We start from the raw sequence: 23,644 nt of genomic DNA on the forward strand, positions 1-23,644 counted from the left end.
TCACCATAAATACTTCTTGGACGATATACCGTCAAAATTATTTTATCAAATGATGCGCTGTTTAACGTTTGTAAAACTCATCGAAGATACTAAACCTCCGAAATTATCGGTTTCAAAATGATGCTATCTTGACCTTAAATTACTGTTTTTAAATATTTGACCTATACAACAAAAATCAAATGCTCATCAAAATCGATCAGAACCTGCTAGAATCGAATGGAAATCGTCATTTTTCATAAATTTCTCTCTACATTCGGAAAGTGTTATCCTAGTTAATAATCATATTACGTTTTCGTCTCAACTCGACGCATTCCTAAAATAAAAACCTGTTTTAATCCACCTAGTGGTGCAATTGTGCTTGTCTCATTTGTCAGGACTACGATTCCATGGCTGATTATGTTCAATACAATGGTGGAAATGAATATTACATGTTCAGTACGATTTGCACATACATACAATGGATCGACAGCCACGATCTTGAAATACTATGTGATACTGAATCATCGCTTGAAACCAGCGGCGGATCATGGAGAAGGATCCGGGAGGTCCAGGTCCTGCCAAAAATTTTCAACTTGTTAAGAAATTTTAAACTAGTTTTAATTTTAAAGTAGCAACCCCTCACTGCATATTTCCTCCAGGCCGGTATGATTGACGATTTTTGGAGTGATTGCATTACCTTTCTATATGAGAAAGGCAAAAATGTACCAAAGTCCAAAGAAGTCAATTTTTGTCAAACATCTCAATGTTTCATGCATTTTAAAGTCATTTGGCATCAAAAATACAAATTTGATTTTGAAAATTTTTCATTTCAGTTTATATGGGAATTTGCTGTGTGATTGCACTCTTCAACTCGTAACACCGGAACCGGAAGTCCAATCAATAAAAAATTCAATAGCAGCCGATGGGAAGGTTGTATCGTTCATTTGAGACTAACTTTGTGCAAATCGGTTCAGCCATCTCTAAGAAACAGAGGTCACATTTTTTTCCACATACACACATACACACACATACATACACACACAGACATTTTCCGATCTCGACGAACTCAGTCGATTGGCATATGACACTCGGCCCTCCGGGTCGGGATTAGATTGATGAATTTTAGAGTGAATGAGAAAGGCAAAAACATTTTTAGCAAATGTTGAAAGTTATGCATTTTTTTGGTGAGCAGTTCTACACACTTAAAAATATTTACATCTCGCAAGATGCACATAAAAGGAGCGTCATAATTCACTTCAATTTACATTCAAGAACATGTAAAAATGCGTTTTGTTCACAAGTCTACATCTCCATTCAGCCGAGTTCTACATCAAAAGAGACACAATATTTTATTTCACATCTCGAAACATGTCAAATTTCATTATTAGACAGCAAAATACGTCGCAATGTTGTTTACGTCAAATGTAATTTTCATTTTTTCTAAGTGTGTATGTTTCATAGACATTAAATCAATTTTAACTTCGCTTCCTATTAAATAAAGACCCTTATTACAGTACATTTCTACAAAAACGAGCTCAATTTGAAAATAAATCTGAGGATTATGATTGATTACAGAACTCTGGAATTTTCTATAGGAATGTTTTCAGGCAGAAATTTGATATTGATGCTATTAGACAACTGTGAAATCAAGACCAATAGATCAGTTACATATCAGGACCTCATTCCGACAATTTATCAAAAGTCCTCCGACAATTTATCAAAAGTCCTCATGATGTTTACAACAATAGGTTATAAATCTAAGGATCAGATAATTGTTATTGTAATATTGAATTAAATCAGTCTGCATCAAAAATTTTCAACTTCAATCCAATATTTTTTTGGGTGTGGTGTGGGGGGGGGGGGTTGTATGGTGTTAAACCCCAAAACCTTCTCTTGGCTACGCCGTTGCTTGGAGTTATTTATTTCGCTTTTCATTTTCCGGTATGTTTCAGATCGATCCGATGGTTATAAGTTAGAAAAATTGCAGTCAGAAGGTTCGCACAAATGAACATTTTTGTACTGATAAGTTATCAAGTTCCTTTCAGACAAGTTGGAAGTGTTCGGTGATTATTTCTAGCGGTTGTAGATAGTAAAATGAAATACAAAATTCGTTCTATCGAAATAATGTTTAGCTTATTTCAATGGATTATTACTATATTGAACAAAAAATAGGCGACAAAGAGTAATCAACAAACAACAAGCCATAACTTTTAAAGTATTCAAAATAGATATTTAAAGTCTTTAGTAAAGTTATTCGCAAAAGTAAGAGCTACAAATTTGCTGAAGACATCATTTCGATATAATCACTTCCAAGAAAATTTGTGAAAATATCTCAGTCATAGGGGGATTAATCAGCAAAAGCACAATACCAAAAGAAAGGGCATATTGCCTCCATTAAATTCACCGAAGATACTATTGACCTAAAACAAGCCGTTTTGGCGTTAAAAATAGATTACATGTTTTTCGTCATATTTCTGGCAATGGGAAATGATAAAAATCTTTCGTCCGCATTTAATGTTAAATATCTCTTTTGATAATGGTCCGATTTCAACAATCTGTAGCTTGTTCGAAAGGTATTCGTTAAAGCTATCTAAAAACATATGAATTGCTATTCTATATTGTCAATTTCGGCAGATAATTCAAAAAAACTGCAAAAACGCCATTTTTACGCATTCAAACATTCATATCTTGGAAACTAAACATCAGAATCAAAAACAAATTAATAGCGTTCATACTGTTTTTTAGTTCTTTCATTTAAAATTGGTTTGGATAAGATCGGTTCAGCCATTGCTGAGAAACACGAATGAGAATTTGTCCGTTACATACACACACACACACAGACACACACACACACACACAGACATTGTCCCAAATCGTCGAACTGAGTCGATTGGTATATAAGACTCGGCCCTCCGGGCCTCGGAAAAAATCTTGAAAGTTTGAGCGAATTCTATACATTTCTTTTATAAGAAATGTAAAAAGGAATTAATTACGATCAATTGAAAAAAAAAATAAGAAAATTGATTGAGTAGTTTTTCGGTAATCGTGATCACGGAAAAACCATTTTTAGTAAACGACATTTCGAGAAAATCGAGCATAAAATTTCAAATTACCACTGCTCTTGGTAGAAGAAGCGCGCTTGGTTTAGTTTTCGATAAAAATACAGTGAAGAAAAAAAAATCAGTTTGGACAAGGAAAAGTTTTTTTCAAATAACTTTTTTTCCTCAAAAGTGCCCAACTTGAATTTTTGACGGTAGGTAGGGAACATCTTGTAACAAAATTTCATCCAAATCAAAAATGTTTTTTTTTTGTAAATCGACTTTAAATTTTTAAAATCGAGTTTTCTCAGTGTAGGAGTCAATGAAGAAATTTTTCAATATTTTTATTCGAAAATTTGACTAATTTTGTGAAAACCACTCCTACAAGTGATTGTTGGTGGTACAAAGTCTTCATGTACAGAATGTTTCATTAGAATCTGATAGGGTGCTGCCAACTCTGAATATCATTTGGCGCGAAATTCGTCATTACCTCCTTGTGTAGATGTATAAGATAGTTGTGAAATCTCCTTAGTTTCATTTTAAAAAAATCCATATGTAATCCCCTAGTTTTAAGTAATTTAAAATGTAAAACAAAACAAAATTTGCACCTTTAAGCTAACGCAAATGCGCCTTATCAAATAAACGAATTAAATTAAAAAACGGGTCCTTTTCAAGACCAATTACATTTTAGTAACGGAAATTTTTGTTTTTCATCGCGTTTGTGTTTTAAGTTGTTTCGTTCAGAAAGGTTATGATTTAGGTTGCTCAGGCCTTCTTTTGATCTTTTTTGTTATCACGAGCAGCGTTTCCTGTCAGCTCCAATACTTCGGCGGTAATATATAATATCACTTCTGCCTGGCGGACGGGTGCTTCGGCACTGACGCGCTTGGCGTAGAGACCCTTTTTCAGCAAACGATGGATTTGGCCGACAGGCTGGAGACCGGCAGGAACCGAGCAGGATTGTAGCTTTTCCATCCCTTTTCCTTCTTTACCGCGTTCAGGCATATCGAGCGTAAGGGTGCTTACAGAGTGGCCGCGAGAAGCTGAGCAGGCGCTTGTACTGACAGTATGATGCGAGATGCGAGAAACCTGCTCGCAGCATATCAAATGTAGCATGTCAGAGTAAAAGCAGGCAGTCGGCGCCGATCCGCTCCGCTTTCACTCTGACATCCTTCCTTTGGTTTGCAGTAAGCAGGTTTCTCGCATCTCGCACTCTAATGTCAGTTCCAGCCCCAGCTCAGCTTCTCGCTGCCACTCTGTAAGCACCCTAAGTGTGGCTTAGCCAGCACGAGTGTAACACACGAATGAAGCCGCACTCGCATATGATCGGTTTTGTATCCTCGGTACTTGATTCAGTTTTCGTTCGAAGGCAAAGGGGCTGGTCATCGACCGCAAGAAAATCAATGCTCGCAGTCTGTTTTGTACTCGGTTCAGTTTATGTTCAACGTAAAAGGGGCTATTTTTTCATTCAGTACAACGACAGATAGTTATCGTTTGAAAAAGCGGATAAATGCCTTCCGTTTGAATGTTGAAACGTGCCCCTATATTGAAACGTTAGAAGTATTTTACTTCAAAACAAATAGACGTGACTGCCACAACCGATATTTTGAATTCAACATTAAAAAGATTAAAAGAAAACGGGACTATGAAACTCAAACTTTTGGGGAAAGTTTTGCCTTTTCTAATAACGAATATTGTAATTACAATTCTAATTAGAAATATTTTATTGTTCTGAAAATGACAGGAGTAATCATTTTGGCAAGTTCTTTAAACCAATTGGATGTCTTTCGGCATGAGTCACTCGCACGGTATCTTCTAAACAAATAAAAGCAAACAAGTCCTCATTGGTTTTTTTGTCGAGTCACTACTGCTGAAAGGGAAGCTTTCTGATCAGTAGCTCAGTCTTCTCTTGGACTCTTTGCCTGATCTGTACCTGGATAGTACCGTGCACTTTCGACAGAAGTGCAATAAACTGGGTATGTTTCTTTGAAAGTTATGCTTCAAAGTGCAAAACCAATTAACGCCACTACACCGGTGAACTACCATCGAAAGCGGAATTTGATAGCAGCGATTGTCTCGCAGACTGACAATTTGTGGCCGGTATCAAATCCTATCTGCGGCTGGGGCAACTTCCCTCCGGTGGACCATGGTGCGAAAATTTTCGTGATCAATTGTCAATACAACATCTGCAATTGGCACAAACAATACGACTGCTCGCTCCTGTGAGAAGACAAAAACTTTCTAATGACAAAACACAATCCTTCACAGACCGATGGCTACACTGGCCCATGAAAGAAAAAGTGCTGTTGGTTCAGAACCCAAGCCGGGTTCACAACTCAGCCCTATCCCCTACACAAGCTTTCAGAAAACCTGTTATTGAAAAGTTCGAAGTTGTTTTTATAGAATTTCTGAAAATGAGCATCGTTGAATACCCTTCCTCATTAGTAAGCAATAACTCATTTGACAAAAACAGTTTCCCTTCGATTGTTTTAATCAAAAAACAAAGGTCATCTTTTGTTCAGTGAGACGCTGCAGAAGATTCACACTCGCTGATATTTTCCCGCCACCATGCCTACTGCGGTTATGTCAGAATCAGAACGAAACACACTTCTCACGGTTGGAGGACACGGTGTCTGGAAGTGTGCAATTAACACCCAGCTGACACACTTGAAGCGCCTCAAGTTAGCTGGGACCGTTGGGACACACTTATTAAGACCCCCTTCCTGTGGGTTCATTACAGCGAAACAGTGTTGCTGATGAGCATTGTTTTATTTTTTTTCCTTTCAAACGTCATAAAAACTTAAAACTTTTATGATCTGTTTAACAAAGAGATACGCCGTCTGAGTCGATGCTCGTAAATCTCGCGCGAAGAGTGACAGGCTTAAACATAAACGGAAAAATGTCGACATTGTCGAACGTAGTGGTTTGGTTTGGTTTTTGGTCAGTCTATTGTCGCCTTAGGTTAACCGGGAAGCATTTCCGTTGGTCAAGAAATTTTACCCCGGATACGGTTGTGTGTATCGTGAATTCCGGAATCATGTTATCATTTTGGAATCTATTGGGTAGGTCGTAAATTCTTAAGCACCATCCTGAATCCCTCAAATGTTATGTTGAATTGGTGTACTATTTTTCTTTTAAAAGTCACGGGAAAGGGGCAAGGTTTTCGAATGTTGCCCCGTGCGATCTTATTGCCTTATTTCACGAGTGTCTTGTTGGTTTCAATGGAATATGGGTCAGGGAACCATTCTTGCCGAAAAGGAAGTAATGCATAAATAAGGTGTTAATGAAGCCCTTTTAAGTCGTCAAGTCAACCTCGCTGAGGTAATAAAACATCGGAATTCAATTAAGTCATGTTGCAATGAGCTGTGTTTGTATTTTTTTCCATCGATGCTGAATACCATCAGATACGACACAGTCGTTACTTTCAGAAATTTGGTGCGTATCCATATTTTAATGTGGAGGCGAATGAGAGTTTGATAGAACTCATTAAAATTAAATGATGCTGTTGTGAAGTACAGTCCGGTTTGCTTTTATCCGAACAACTGGAATTGACAAGCGTCATCAAGTGGAACTGGAAATACGATCCTAATACTATCTTATAGAAAGATAGTGTCTTCTATTCGAATCCAAACATGAACAAAACTGTTCACCAAATCCGTGAAATTGGTGTGATCTTTTCGATCACACTCATAAATAGGTACACATAGTTAAAATATGCAGCCTCTTTGATCTGAATCAAAAGCCAACTTTTGGAACGCTTTCTTTCTTTTTTGCATGCACAAAAATTTGGTTATGAATTAAGAAGTTAAGTAGAACGGTAGCTTACAGTAGAGTTCACATGTTTCAAATTTTTGGTAAACAAATATATGAAATGTTTCAATGTCATAGCAATCTAGCAATCTACATCTATAGTATGTTGTCAGCTCATAAATATAATTCACGTGGGACTGTAGATTTCAGCTCTTCGGTAAGTAACGAAAAGAAAATCTCGACGGAAACACTCATTAATGTTATTTATCGTATAAACTAAGTCATAAATTTGACTAGAGTAGGTACGTATAATTGAATAATGCTTTATGCGTTGAGCGGCATAGAGTGACGAGCCTATTTTATGTTAAGGGTGTCGCATTATTTCGTTAGTTATTCGGCCTACATCAGCAGAGATTAACGTGAGATATTTGTTAAAGTAGTACAAGGTGTAAAATGTTTTTTTCTATCTTTAATACATTCTTAGTTATGGGTGGTTGGTCGTAGTTGACTAGTCTATAAATTTTTTATCATCACTACATACCGTAGCTATATGTTTAGTATGTTTTAGGAAATTGCTTGTATTGATAATCATCCGGAAAGCTTAACATTTTAATATCTCAATTAGTTTCGCAAGGGTCCTAGCGGTTAAGAAGTTGACTTCCCTCAAATCTTTTCAATCCAAATAGCGAAAAAATAGACTCATCACCCTATACGAATTTCCGTTTGCCCCGTCAGCCGCGTATGGTCATTCCACAGATAAGCTCCCAGCTTTGGCTCGGATTCATAAACTAGAGAGCGTGCCGTCGATCACGGGGAGTCACTAATTTTTGGAATTTTAGAGAGCGATTTACTTCCATCTGTGCTCGTCAAATTCGATTTATTACCAGATTTGGGTGACAGGGGCTGACTGTCGTATGTCAGAGTTACATGGATGCGCATAATTTGAATCAGCTTGTGACTTTCGACGTTGTCGGCTGTCTTGCCAACTTCACACTGTTGACAAAGGAGAACGTAAAACGGGTCGGAAAAGAGACCTCCGAAATGGAACAAGATCGCATCGATATCGTTTTGTGCGTCGGGAACATGCTTTCAGCGGGTTGTACCCATTAATTAGCCGCGATTTGGAAGGGATTGGTGATGGCATGTAAAAAGTCGAATTTATTGATTTCTCCTTGTAAAGTGTCGTGTGACTTGTGAGGTTCATTCTTGTATTAATTATATGGGTTGATTTTGTTCGATGGTAAAAAGTGTTGTATATATTTTGGTGATGTGTGATTACTGGTAATTAATTATCGTTAAAAGATCTGCTCAAAAGTACATCCCCACTAAATTTTAACTCACATCGAACAAATAAATAGAAAATCCAAGTGGGAAGCGATTGAAATCCACCTATGTGTCAGAAGCTCTCAGGTATAGTTTTAAATTCACTTCAGATGTTATATAGGTTGGCCAAAAAATTGAAATAAGTCATATATCAGAAAAAACATATCTTTAAATCATGTGGTAAATACTTTCCAGTGCTCAAAAGCTCTTATCTTATGACTCCCCATGCGTCTATTGATGTCATATAGTCTGTAGGCCAATGCCGTCAGTAGTAGCTAAATTCGAATAGTGATGTATTTTTACTAGATTAACTCAAATAATCGATTAATCTCTAAAATAATCGAAAAATCGATAAGAAATTATAAGCTAGCGGTAAAACCGAGTAAATTATTCAAATAAGTCCATTTATGGACAACATGACTCATGGCGGGATAGCTAATGCCAAATATGAAAATGACATGCTCCTCAAAAAATACCAAGCGATCTTTTTTTTGGTTGACAAACTAATATTTATTACCCTACTCGATTATCTTGGTCGATTAATCGATTCAATTATTCAAGCTCTCGAAAATTACTCGATTAGCGGATAATCGGATAAGCGGATATTTGCGAAATTCAGACGTCACTAAATGAAAAGGTGAGAGCGAACTTGGGCGCACAACAAATGTTGGAGAAATCAGATCTTCCCAAGACGGCCCTCCATGAAAATACTCGAGCTGAAGTTGTCTCTTTTCTTCATCTAACCCTTGATAGTATGTTTAAATTGCTTTCATGGTGGACAATATAAAGGATATAGTTTTGTTTTCATGATAAAATTTTGCACTTTACAAGATTTTTCTATTATTTTTAATCAGGCCCGTGCGCAGAAAAATCTTGGGGTGGGGGGTGGTGTTTAATGTTTTAACGTTTATTTTAAAAGAAACGTACATAAACCCACAAACTTTGAAGTATTTTTTAAAAAGAAACGTACAGAAACCATCAAACTTTGAAGATTTTTTCAGTGGCCTGGACCTAGTCTTGTGAACCAAACGACTCTGCTCAACAAATTGGGTAAATGTTTGTTATCGAGAAGAAGTCATCAAAAGACACCGCTGCATAGTGGTCGGAAAACCCCAAAAACGCTAACTTGATTCACTAGAGGCCAAACCATCGAATATATTCAGAAGGTATCTTTGGACGAATTGTAAGAATATTCTCCACAACCTGATAAAAATTAAAATTAGGCATAGCTTACTACGATCAAATTAAAAAAATGAACTTTTTATGCTGACGAGGTAGAAAGCTGGTGTCTTCGACAAAGTTTTAGAAATACTCGTAATAAAGAATTTTGTTGAACTAATTGAACTTGTAGGATTTAATGTTATCGATTTGTAAAGCGTTTTCTATGGCAACACCCTCAAATTTAGTTTTTTTAATATAACTTTTTCCACTGTGACTTTTCGTGCAAACCGTGCTCTAGACAAATATGGAGGCATTAACACCACACAATATTGTTGAAGACTGTAAGTAAAAATACCCAAGTAAAAACATTACAAAATCAGCTTAAAACATTCTTACCTTTATTATGCGTAGTTCGGAAATTGAAAATAGTGCCTGCTCGTCCATTTTGGTTTGCACCTTTCTCTCTTATACGCAGTTGAAGTTGGTGTAATTTTTTTTTTAATTCTTCAATAACTCTAAAACGAATGAGTATTTTTACAAGAGGTGTGCGGGCGCCGCCGATTTCAGGTAAAAATTTTATACGCAGTGTCCAACAATATTTTTACATGCATTCTTCAACAATAATTTAATTTTTACATGCAGTCTTCAACAATATTATGTGGCGTTAATACTTCAACATTTATCTGGAACATCGCTTGCACGAAAAGTCACAGCGAAAAAAGCTATATTCAATAGCTAAATTTAAGGGGTTTGCCTTAGAAAACGCTTTAAATCGATAACATTAAGTCCTACAAGCTCAAGTTGTTCAACAAAATTCTTCATTATGAGCATTCCTAAAACTTTGTCGAAGACACCAACTTTCTACCTCGTCAGTGAAAAAAAGTTATTTTTTCTATTTCAATTATAGTAAGCCATGCCTCAATTTAATTTTTATCAGGTTGTGGGGAATATTCTTACGAACAATTCCTCCAAAGATACCCTATGAAGATATTCAAAAATTTGGCCTCTAGTGACGTTTTTGGCATTTCCGACCACTGTGCGTTGAATGCTGGCTCGTGGTGGATTCGGATTGGTTTGTAGTAGCCAGCCGACTTAACTTAAACCTCTTGTATCTCGTAATCCTCATCCTTCCGGGGTAACCGTTAAGTACTACTTTAGTAAGGATTGTGTTCTTGCTTATTTTGTTTTGTGTGAATCGTCATGTTTTTATCCATATCTACTTTTCCTTACTTGGTGTCAAATCTTCGTGATATATCTCACCTGCTCAGGTCTGCTGCAAATATCGTACCCTGTTGATACACGAACCGGTCCGGGGCTGTCGACCATAAGGATTTACATCTGTTTTTAACCACTTTCGCCGGGATTCTTATCCTTCTTGGTGCTTCCAATTTATCTGCTAGCTGGTGCTGAGAACTTCTTGGTGGCAGGATTTCACACTATACCGATGCCAATTTTCGCTATCCATTTTGCTGCCACTCTAACGGAATAATCATTGGCGGTGAAATTTTTCTAGACAACGATATCCCGATTTTCTCCAACTTTGTGTTTTTCCTCCTTAACTGCCGTTGCTAGCCCTCTGACCGACATCTGCTGTCTACTCACTACTTTTGCTAATATCGAAGCTTGTCGATACGTTAACCGATCCTTCAGAGAAGCCGTCCAACTTGACATACATCCTTGTCCAGCCACCCTCGCAAAGTTTCGTCCTTGGTTTCTTCATTGAATTGTTTCTAAAGTGACCGAACTCAAATGACATTTTATGTGTCCAAACGGTTTGCAGTATATTTATTTTCCTGGGCAGGTAGATAATAAATTTTTAAAAGTAATTCAAAACGATCCAGGGGGGGGAGTTGAACCCCCAACCCCCCACCCCCCGCACGGCCCTGTTTAAAATAGTGGGTAGGGTGGTTCTAAATTTATTGAAATCAGAAATTTAATTCGAGATGGAGTTTCGCAGTCGTCCAGCAAAATAATGAAAATCAAATGTTAAGAAAACTTTTTTGAAGACATTGGAACTCTATATCTTATACTTTTTATTTTCATTTGGATTCCACGTGCAATTGTAAGGATAAAAGATAGAGCTTGCGAGTCTGCAGCAGATTTGCCTAAAATGTGTTGTTTTACAACTTCATCAAAGACTAGCTACGTTAGAAAGTTAAATTTTAAATCTTCCTAAAATTAGAACCATTCTATCTTGTTTTAAGAAAAAGAAAAGCATTGCACAGTACAGTAACTTTCTTAAATATATTGTATGGCCAAATAATTTAGTTTTAGTAAAAAGTTAAAATTCCTGTTAAATTTACATTCTGGACCACTGTGCAATGGTACAAACTTCAATCGAAGTGGGTAGGGGTCAAAAATTATTCGCATGATCAGAAATTTGGTTTCTGTGCTTACTTTGATATATGTCACACGCAGGACAGAGGTTTGTTCAGAGATACAAATAGTGTTTTCGTTTATTCGGCACTAGCTTAGTCCTGTTACAAAGTTAGTGCCCGATTCTGATGTGACGAAGTCGACATGCAAATTTCAAAATTAATTTAGTTATAGGTTTAAAACAGTTTTCTCCTTTGTGGAAAAAAAATCGATTTTACTTATTTTTTGACACTCTGAAGAAATGGCGGTGGTTAGATATTCTCGTCCGCGTCCCTTACAACCTATTTTCCTTGGGTGATTCATTAACAGTACTTGGAAATCTTTGATAATAGACCGATTTTTCCGATCTTATTTTATTGTAAACAACTATGTAGTAATCATTTTATTATATTCAGAATTGCACATAATTTGTCCTTTGTAATTTTAAATGTGCTTTGGTTGAATGGCATTGTAAGGGAATGCGTATCCACCGGATAATGCCAATCGAGCTGACATTTCTTCGGACTAGAGCTAATCCACTGGGCATTTAGTGTGCGTAGGGAATACGTATGGTCTTGTATGAGAGGAACGAAAAAAAATCTTATTATCTCCAATCTTACAAAGTTAGTCGATTCAGGTAATTCGGTAGTGCTTATTGTATACCGGTTAAAATGCGCTTCAGTTAGCATAACAACGCGCACGAATAACGATAATATCAGAATCAACACCTTGTTCAAATAATAACAGTAAAGTTTATTACGAAATCTTTAATAACTTTGACATTAGTATACATATGCCTCGAGATAGTAAAGGTAGTCGCTTTTCATTGTATTCTATTGTTCTTGGAATGTCTTTTTTTTAATTCATTTATTTGACACGGCTCAATGCGTTAGCTTAGAGGAGCCATGGGTCTTTCATTATTTACAAGATGTAAAAAATCAAAATAGCAATAAATTTTATTTTAAGCCTGTAAGATTCCGTGCGCGCAACTTGGAGATCTTTTTTCGCGTCGGGAAGATGTTACTTCTCCCGCCAACTTCGGGGTTATCCAAATCTCTCTCGTTGTTGTTTACGTCCGTCCGTGATTACTGCCATGATAGTCGCGATCAGATATTCTTCCTGGCTTCTTGTCCTTGCGGGTCACGAATGTGAACACTCCATCCTTGGTGTTAGCTTCTTCATTGGTGGTATTAGTTGTTAAGTTTGAAGCTTTTGCAGTTGTCGTTATTGCCTTAACTGCAGCCACAAATTTGGCAACCGTTTGTGGTTCAGATAAAGATATTGGAGCCTGTGTGTTGGCATATATTTCTGAAGATGAGCTTTCCTCGACGGTTTCTGGGCAGGGTTGTCCGTAACTTGCCATTTGTTCACAAAACTAGATTTTCCCTGTTGATATGTACAGAGTTCGCTGTGTAATGGTATAACCCCCCTGCACTGCAGGGTGAGGTGAGAGGGAATGGGTTGTTCTACCCGCATTCTCACAACAAAGACACCATTTGGAATACCTGGGAAGTGTTTCTCCATGTGTCCTCCGTAATAGATTCCACTGCTCCGAAATACGACCTGAATTTTTTAATTGCCACTTTGCAAGTAAATGGAGATAAATCATGTAATTCAGCTTCAATATTTCCATTATCCATGTATATAGGTATCTTGATTTCAGCGTTGTCACAAACAAGCACGTGTTTTAAGTTGTTCTGCGAAATGAATCTTTTCGCCTGGGCGAATTTGTTGAGGGTTATCAGCACCGCATGCCTGACGCGCTCAAACTGTACGAAGGTGACTTCCGAAAACTGAAGCTGCATTTTAACCTTCAGCAGATGTTGCACATCACGAACACTTGGTCTTATGCGAAAAGACCTGAAGTCAATGGCCACTGTGTTAGGCCGAATAATCACGTTTTGTTGATGAGACTCAGTCATCTTGATAGATCACGCAAGAATAAAAATAGCGGTATCCTTTGTTCTTCAGACAATGTACACAAGTAACTGTTTATTTTTTTCGGGAGCTTTGCACTGGCTCGGACAGAATCAGGTGCACACGAAGTATCGTGACCGATGTCTTTGATGGTTGACAATAGAATGTTCTTGGAAAGTTGTGTGTCGTCGGAATAAAGAAGCAACGACTAATAAAATCGTTCACATGGGGTTTGATTCAATTAAACATAGACAATACTCCGGAATGTCGGCTGCTAATATTAAGTTGTTATTTTACGAACCGAGCATTTCCACATTAATTGAACAAACGGTAAATTTATTATAAATTCTCGGCAGCCGGCTGACCAAAGCAATAAACACATGATAACACTTCTGAGAGTTGTATAGATCGTATCATTTATCAAGGTCAATCCTGCTTTATGTAATGCTTTACCCCATCTTACTAGCCTCTTGAAACGTGTATATTTAGAATGGATAGCTACTTCCAGACCCCATTCGTTGATTATCTGCGCAATTTTGCTTGTTCTGCTCAATCACGGAGTAGCAAGTACGAATTGTACGATTATCACGCTCATTCATGCTCATGCTCATTTTTCTCCACTATGGAGAAATATAGCGTAGTGCAGATGTATACTTGCCATTTTTAGCTTATTGGAATACTCTTCCACCCATTCCGCACACAGATCCTGGACGACTGATGATCGCTCTCGGCTTGACTGTGGCGCAGGGATTGAGGGATTCCATAGCACAGTGTTTTAAAACGTCTTAAGAAGTATACCGTTCAGTGATTAATTCACCTATAAGTGATATACGAAATTTATTTTCCGTACTAATTAAGATAGAGACTTTGTGTCTTCAGCAAAGTTATAGAAAGTGTTACTACAAAAAAAATTTGCTGAAGGCACCATATATCTAGCTTTAATAGTTTACAAGTTATGGAACATATTATATGGAACACTATCTAAAATTAGTTTTTTCATGATAACTTTTTTAGGCATTCTCCTATATTCGTAGAATCTTCCCCAAAGTTGTTTGCGGTATCGAAACACATATTTTTGCCGAACATAGTTACTCCCTATTTGTTGAATTTAGAAAGATATTCCAAATTTTACGACATTTTTGAGATAACTCCCACCTTAAATAACTCGTTAAGCAGCAAAAAGGAGCAAACTACATCATAACATACTGAAAGTACCAGCTTTTTACTTTCATATAGTGGCCCGATTGCTAGTCGACGCGATTCTCCCCGAGTGTTATGTTCAATACAATATTACATCACAGTGGTATAAAATGAAATATTCAAGCGCACTTGAAGTAACATTTTCTACAACTTTGCTGAAGACACAAATTCTCTATCTTAATTAGTTCAGAAAATAAATTTCGTATGTCACTTATAGGTGAATTAATCACTGAAGGGTATACTCCTGTGGATGCGCAATCATAAGAACAACAACTTCTCCGAACAAACTATACTTCGAAAGACGCTATTAATTTTGAGCACGAAAACGACGTTTTAAAACACTGTGCATAGTACTGATTGTGTTGCGTCGCAGCATCTGCTCAACATCGACTCTCTTTCACAGTGAGGGTGTAGCCACGGTGTTCCTAAAACCGTTATTAACAAAAAAATTACCATTAATTTGTCATACGGCATTCGGAAGATACAGTATCCAAGCATCTTCTCAGTGAATTTCAAAATGATCCATCGAAGGATTCGAGAGAAATTGCAATTTGAAATTTTATGACACGTTTCATAAGGCTACCAGCAAACACCCACGGGTTTGGTCCTATCTCTACAAACAAAATTTTTTTTTTGTCTACTTATTTAGTACATGGTATTCGAAAGATATAGTAATCAAGTATATCCCCTGCAAGTTTGAAAATATTTCATTGACGGAATCGAAATTTATAACGGTTTGGATGTGGTATGCGGTCATAGATGGGTTTTATACCAGACTTCAAGCGTGAATCCATGTTTGTCCATTGACTATTTAGATCGTTTCTACGTGTCACGGTTTTTAAAGGAAAACATTACCATTTAATTACATAAATATAATGTACAAAAGGTGTTATTTATATGGTGCACTGAAAAAATATGAAAATAGGGTTGTCGACCAAACGTTAAATATAATGTGAAAACTAAAAAAAATGAATAAAAGTTGGAATGTTTACTTCAAAAGGCCATATCTCAATGGTTTGTTGACCGATTCTAATTTTTTTTTCATTATTGAACAAGTAGACGTTTCATGGTTAATTTTCATTTAGAAGAACCGTTATAAATTTCGATTCCGTCAATGAAATATTTTCAAACTTGCAGGAGATATACTTGATTACTATATCTTTCGAATACCATGTACTAAATAAGTAGACAATTTTTTTTTTGTTTGTAGAGATAGGACCAAACCCGTGGGTGTTTGCTGGTAGCCTTATGAAACGTATCATAAAACTTCAAATTGCAATTTCTCTCGAATCCCTCGATGGATCATTTTGAAATTCATTGAGAAGTTGCTTGGATACTGTATCTTTCGAATGCCGTATGACAAATTAATGGTAATTTTTTTGTTAATAACGGTTTTAGGAACACCGTGGTAGCGGCATTACTAGATCATATCGGAGTCTACGACAGTGCCGTTGATGAGCCGGATTGGATCAGCGTACTGCATGCTCCTTTGAAAGCAGAGGGAAATGGATCGGCGGGCACGATGTGTTCTGGGTCCAGTTATCGTTGCATTCCCTGAACAGTATATCTTGCGGCCATCTGTTGAATTCAAGAGACTTTTCTGATGACGTCGAGAAGTACCAGGATTTGGCCGAATGGAGTAGATGTAGAATACTTTATAGTGAGCAACCATATTTTCAGATTGATTGGATACCTCGGACTTTAGTTTAGCACATATATTATCGGTTTTATCTGCGATAACAGTGATAGAACACCCAAATTAATAGGGGGACCTGTGGTTATTCGGACCTGCCTAAGAAAATCGCCCATTTAGGCGGATAGAAGTGAAAGAATTTATCGATCAGAGGTCCTAATTGTTAGCTTGAAACCTCAGCTATATTTTGAAAATATAAAAATTCATTTGCACCACTCCATGCAGCGCTAGACGACGATTTGCAAAACTCAACGTTTTTCCCTCCTTTTACAATGTAGGGGTGATTCGGACCCCGTCAATTTGTTTTTATTTATTTAACAACGGAATTATATGAAATCTTTATTGTACAAACTCCAATACATCGTCTTAAAAAAAATGCATCATGCATTTTCTTTGCTATGGTGTATGCAATCGTGTGCGCTGAGGCAAGCCGATGAACAGTGTTTGATGGAATTGGGGGTCCGAATAGCCCCGTTCGCTCAATTCGCACAAAAGTGATAAGCGTCTAGAAAATATCTGTGTTTTCACCCAAACAAAAATTATTCCATAACATTTGAGCCTCAATCTTTCCAAAACACTTACCTGTGATTTTTTCCATTTCTTTTTACTTCAATCTCGATTTTGCCATTATAATGATTTTTTTTGTTGTGAATGACAAAATATGAATTCCGTTGTATCTCCTTTCTAAAAAACTGCAGAATACGATTCGTCTGTCAAAATTGATGTTTCACAATGGCGCTTCCACAAATATGTACGACAGTAAAAAAGTCTTACGATTTTCTGAGAAATCGATAGGGTCTGAATAACCCTACGGTTTTTTAATAGCCCTGTGTTCCCCCATTCATTGCACATTCAAAATAAATTTGGATTTTCCGTGAAAATTGTCAAGAACGACTTGTTGGTTTGCTTCCCACACTGCATATGCACCACAGTTTTATATAAGCTTTCGATGAAGGCTAAGTATAATGATATGGCCAGAGACTGTAGAATCATCTGTGAAGACTATTGAAGCAAAAAGACAATTCCGCAACACGTGTATTTACTTACATACTTGTTAAAAATCTAGTGATTATTTTTACTTTTCAACATAATCTGTTAGTCCCATACCCAGCACGGCATCCCTAACCAAGGAATTTTTCTCTAATCTGTTGCAGATCTCAAACTTCTGTCCGGGCTCACCTCATCATCTCCCGTCGACTCGGAACACGGCTTCCAAAAAGCCACCGGACTGTGGCCATCCTTCTTCAATGTCGCGATGCGGGCGACCATTTCGGTGAACGCAACCTGTGGTCAAAACGGCAAGGAGGAGTACTGCCGCCTGCAGGACCCACTAAGGTACCATTTAGCGACACCTCATGTTATGTGTTTTGTACACAGGGCGTTGAAAGACATTGACCAAATATACAATCTTTGATCTTAATTTCGATTTTTCTTGTTGCGATTTTTTTCCATTCCCTTTCGTGCAGATCGCGATCATCTCAGTGTGGCATATGTGATGCAAACAATTCCGATCTGGAGAAACGACACCCTATCACGAATATTGTGGACGGAACGAACAGCTGGTGGCAGAGTCCGACGTTGCTTAAATCAAGCAAAAACGATCGTGTAACCATTTCGCTTGATTTGGGACAGGTGAGTTTACGGTTTATCTGTGATCTTACGGCTTCTATACTTGATTCGGGAAAGTTCATGTTCGTGTTGGGCTGCTGAGTTGTAAAACAATCTGGGAAGTGTGGGTAATTGTTGGGTGGAACATAATCCAATCAGTTGTTTATAGTTTTATTTTTGGTTACAATTTGAATATTATACTTCGCAAAAACTATGTCTAATGTTCTTTTTTCTTTATGCATCTTTTATGGTTATGTTCAGCAATGAAGTTCAACTATCGAAAGTCATTCGTTTTCTTGAGCTAATCGTCTTCAAAAGTACACTTTATTTTCTCCTGCGATTATGACTGTTTTATCGTCTTAGTCACTTTCAATACCCACACTCTAGAAAGAACCGGCAACCACAATGGCTTCCAAGCAGCTTGAGATAGTGCGGTATCAGTATCTGGGAACAATTTGGTACGGCTACTTAATCTTTCAACTTGCTAGCCCACCGGTCATTTTGTACGATCGTAAAAAGTCTGAGCAGTGAGCACAGAACAAATGAACACAATGTCGTAGGAGATAGCCGACGCAGGGCCTAGGATCGTTAACATCAGGGAGGGAATTAACACTGTCGAGCGAGAGCATTACACACCTTCTTTGGTATGTTTGTCCGGCCTTTCTCCAATTCTACACTGTTGTCTGTTTGCCTAGATGCACTTTGATTTGGCTGGCTAGCGTAGAACCAGAGTCCGAAGTATCTTTCTGGGAATTTTCTTTTCTTCAAATTCTTCTGCACGAAGCACCAGATGGAACTAAAACTAGCGTGTCGCTTAGAATGCAGTCTGAAGCATAATCTTCCAAAAACGAGAAAAAAAAACTGTAGGTGCATCTGTTTATCGTCTTCTTAGCCTCACTTACGCATCCGAATCGTTTTTCCCGGTTCGGCGTTCTGTGTACTCTGCTACCAGCAGGGCCGGTCAATAAGCTTAAACATAAACTGTGTCTTTGATGGACAGTTCGGTTCGTCGGATAAAATTTGATTGGATTGGAAATTGGATAACTAGTCATATGTAATGCGAAGGCGTTGATTTGGGCTTCTCTATGCTATTTAATCTGCCGAACTGATCGGCGGGGTGAAAAGCCGCGGATTAGTGTCAGCCCTGTTCAACACCCTGTAATTTCGAGCGTACCGTTATTGGCTAGAGGATCATAAACGTCAGTTTCATGTCATCACGTCAGCACGCAGTGCGACAGATGTCCGGGTGGCTTAGCTATAGTGAAAACAAACTTTCTATTTCTTTCTAGTTAATTTGACAGAATGTTCTGTTCATACGAAAGAAAACTTCGGGTAAGGCATTGTTTGATGCGTTGCATTGCTATCAAGAGTGTGCTAAGATGTTAGATCTATATAAATTTCTCCTACATAGAGCATGTCAAATGATTTTCGACGTTTCATCCGATTGTTCTTATGGGCGTGTGGTGTGTGTGTGTGTTATCCACATCAGAAAGAAATGTCAACATCATTACTTCTTGGGTCATTTTTGTTTTGGCGTTTTTTTAACGGAATGAGTTCTAAATAAGGCTTTCGGCCAGCTCAAAAAATAATTCCGAGAAAACGCGATTATCGATACGCTCGGGCTACACCTAAAAGGCGTTGAAGCCAATTTTGAACATTTTATATTATTGTCGGTTTCCATATTTTGTCACAAAATAAAATAAGAACTTTGGATTATTTTACTGCAAAAAATAACCATTGATATTTCATACGCTGTCTTATAGGGTATCAAAAATAATTACAGATAAAATAAGCACAGACCTACCAGACATGACACTGAGAACAATTCACTGAATAAAACTTGATCATAATTTCAAATTTAACTTCGCTTTGCACACTATCGTCGCCTCGTGGCGATTCTTTGAACTATATCATTTGTTTGGCACGTCTGTCTGTTTGACATGATGGTACATTGGTGTGCGTAAGTAGTTAGTATGGGCAAATGCACCCAACAACAAACATCAATTAAACAGAAGTCAGACTAGACCTTTAAATTTGTATTCCAAAATGAATGAATTCTAGGAAAGGTAGAGGCTTCTGTTCCGGCAACTGCACTATGTGAGGAAACTTAGCAATGGGTAGGTCATGTTGCATATAAAGGATTATCTTTCTTTCATAGATAGTGATGAGGACAATTTTTTTTATTCATTTCGTTTATTTGATAGGCACAAATGCGTTAGCTTGGCGGTGCCAAATTCTTTTGTTTTGTACATTTTGGATATTTTAAAACTAGGAGGTTTCAATGTTGAAATATTTTTTTATAAAGGAGAAAAATTTTACAGCTATCTTAAGACTAGAAATAAGATTCTATATACAAGAGAGGGGGCAAAAGATTTTTTTATGAAAAATTTTTAAAACAAGGAATTCAATAGTAATAATTTTTAGGAAATATTTACAGTTATCTTAAAACTAACATATAGTTTGGTACACAAAAGGGGGAACAAATATTTATGAGAAAATTCGCAGGTGCTTTAAGACTAGGGATACAATTCTATTTACAAGATGGGGGACAATAGTTTTAACAAAGAGGTAAAATTACAACTATCTTAAAACTAGGAATACAGAATACAAATTTGAACTTTTTTAGCGGAGACTTATGCTTGGTCAAGATATTCAGAGGGGGGCTGTAGAAGCAGTTGTATCAAGGACAGGGGAGAGAAAGCGTAGATGGTGACCGGGAGAGAAGAGCAAAACTTGCAACTTTCGGACAAACGGGAGATCAGCGAAAGATTACCGCCTCAGTCTGGTAGGTCGGATTGGCGGATGGTATTCTTCGGACCCGCGGGGAATCCTTCAAAAGTCATCGGACCTTGAGTCGCTCTCGCTTCAGTTTCCGTAGTGGTAAGTGCGACGGCGGTTACATAGTTGCAGTCTGGAGCTGATCGGTCCCACAAGGCAGGAGAAAGCTTCTAAAACGAGAAATAAAAAGAGAGGGGCTAAATTGGGATATTTGTCGTTTTTATGAAAGTATAAATAAGGGACAGATAGGGGAAATCACGATTTGCCAGTATATCTCGGACTGGGACATTGGGTGGTCTACCTCGGGCCCGAAGGGAATCCTTTAACTGAGACCTGGCGTCCAAGTACCCGGCGCATACCCAGACAACGTGCTCGATGTCGTGATAGCCGTCGTCACAAGCGCACAGACTACTCTCCGCAAGCCCAATACGCCGCAAATGCGCATCCAAGGTGTAGTGGTTGGACATAAGTCGGGACATTACACGAATAAAATCCCGACCCACATCCATCCCCCTGAACCAAGGCTTCGTTGATACCTTTGGGATAATGGAATGTAGCCATCGTCCAAGTTCACCATTGCTCCACGAGGTTTGCCAACTGTTGAGTGTCCTCTGACGACAAATACTAAAAAATTCGTTGAAGCAGATTGGTCTTTCGTATATGTCACCATTTAATGCGCCCACCTTTGCTAATGAGTCGGCCTTTTCACTGCCCGGGATAGAGCAATGAGAGGGGACCCAAACAAAGGTAATTTGACAAGATTTTTCAGATAACGTACACAAGGACTCCCGTATCTTCCCCAGGAAATATGGGAATTGCTTTTTGGGCTTCATCGCACGAAGAGCCTCGATGGAGCTGAGGCTGTCCGAAATGATGAAGTAGTGATCTGTGGGCAGAGTGTCGATGATCCCAAGGGTGTACTAAATTGCAGCTAACTCTGCGACGTAAACTGAAGCGGGATCATTGAGCTTGAATGAAGCGGTGATAGTATTGTTGAAGATACCGAAGCCAGTGGACTCATCGAGATTTGATCCGTCAGTGTAGAACATTTTGTCACAGTCGACTTCTCGGAATTTATTATAAAATATATTGGGGATCACTTGCGGGCGTATATGGTCCGGGATTTCACGAATCTCTTCCTTCATGGATGTGTCGAAGAATACAGTAGAATCAGAAGTATCTAGGAAACGAACACGGTTGGGAGTATATGAAGAAGGATTAATGTTCTGTGCCATGTAGTCGAAGTACAAGGCCATAAATCGGGTTTGAGAATTAAGCTCGACGAGCCTCTCGAAGTTTTCAATCACCAACGGGTTCAGAATGTCGCATCGGATGAGTAATCGATATGAGAGTTCCCAAAATCGATTTTTTAGCGGAAGAACGCCCGCCAGCACTTCGAGACTCATCGTATGGGTCGAGTGCATGCAACCCAAGGCAATGCGCAAGCAACGATACTGGATTCTCTCCAGTTTGATGAAGTGTATGTTCGCAGCGGAGTGGAAACAGAAACATCCGTACTCCATCACCGACAATATCGTTGTTTGGTATAACCTGATCAGGTCTCCTGGGTGAGCACCCCACCATGTTCCAGTTATTGTTCGGAGAAAATTGATCCTTTGTTGGCATTTCTGTTTCAGATACCTAATGTGACATCCCCAGGTACCTTTAGAGTCGAACCAGACCCCGAGATATTTAAATGTGAAAACCTGGTTGATCGTTGCACCCATTAATAGAAGCTGGAGTTGCGCCGGCTCACGCTTCCTAGAAAAAAACAACCAACTCAGTTTTCTCCGTGGAGAACTCAATACCCAGCTGAAGAGCCCAAGCAGACAAATTGTCCAAGGTATTTTGTAATGGTCCTTGCAAGTCGGCAGCTTTGGGCCCTGTAACAGAGACCACGCCGTCGTCTGCAAGTTGCCTTAGCGTGCATGAATTGGCAAGACAATCGTCAATGTCATTCACGTAGAAATTGTAGAGCAGGGGACTTAGACATGAGCCCTGGGGAAGACCCATGTAGCTAAATCGCGATGTTGTTAAATCGCCATGCGAAAAGTGCATGTGCTTTTCAGACAAAGCAAAAAAGTTATTTAAAATTGGCGAAAGACCATGCTGGTGCAGCTTCTCTGACAGAATGTTGATAGAAACTGAGTCAAAAGCCCCCTTAATATCCAAGAAGACTGATGCCATCTGCTCTTTGTTAGCATAGGCCATTTGGATTTCTGTAGAAAGCAACGCAAGGCAATCGTTCGTCCCTTTGCCTTTGCGGAAGCCAAATTGTGTATCTGACAGTAAGCCATTTGCTTCAACCTAATTGTCGAGGCGAAACAAGATCATTTTCTCGAACAACTTCCGAATACAGGACAGCATTGCAATCGGCCGATACGAGTTGTGATCGGAGGCTGGTTTTCCTGGTTTTTGGATGGCGATGACCTTCACTTGCCTCCAGTCATGAGGGACAATGTTACCCTCAAGAAACTTATTAAATAAATTCAACAAGCGCCTTTTTGCAGTGTCAGGTAGATTCTTCAGCAAGTTGAATTTGATTCTGTCTAACCCTGGGGCGTTATTGTTGCATGATAAGAGAGCAAGTGAGAACTCCACCATCGAAAACGGTGTTTCGTTCGCGGTATCGTGAGGAGACGCGGCGCGGCACGTTTTCTGTACCGGGACAGAGTCCGGACAGATCTTCTTGGCGAAAGCAAATATCCAACGGTTTGAATATTCCACGTTCTCGTTGGTACTATTACGGTTACGCATACGTCGAGCCGTACCCCAAAGAGTGCTCATCGCTGTTTCTCTCGTTAACCCGTCGACGAACCGGCGCCAATAACTGCGTTTTTTG

The 23,644-nt window shown here is 38.5% G+C and overlaps 1 protein-coding gene across 1 annotated transcript in view; it reads left to right on the forward strand.

Annotated features, from left to right (window-relative positions):
* The window catches only part of LOC131682153 (laminin subunit alpha-1), a 465,292-nt gene that overhangs the window by 94,562 nt on the left and 347,086 nt on the right, over positions 1 to 23,644 (forward strand). The window contains exons 3-4 of the mRNA XM_058963402.1: positions 17,571 to 17,751; positions 17,883 to 18,048. Of these exons, the coding sequence (XP_058819385.1) occupies positions 17,571 to 17,751; positions 17,883 to 18,048 (347 nt within the window). The remainder of the gene's footprint in view (positions 1 to 17,570; positions 17,752 to 17,882; positions 18,049 to 23,644) is intronic.

The sequence above is a fragment of the Topomyia yanbarensis genome, chromosome 2 (assembly GCF_030247195.1).
Source record: "Topomyia yanbarensis strain Yona2022 chromosome 2, ASM3024719v1, whole genome shotgun sequence".
Classification (NCBI taxonomy): Eukaryota; Metazoa; Arthropoda; class Insecta; order Diptera; family Culicidae; genus Topomyia; species Topomyia yanbarensis.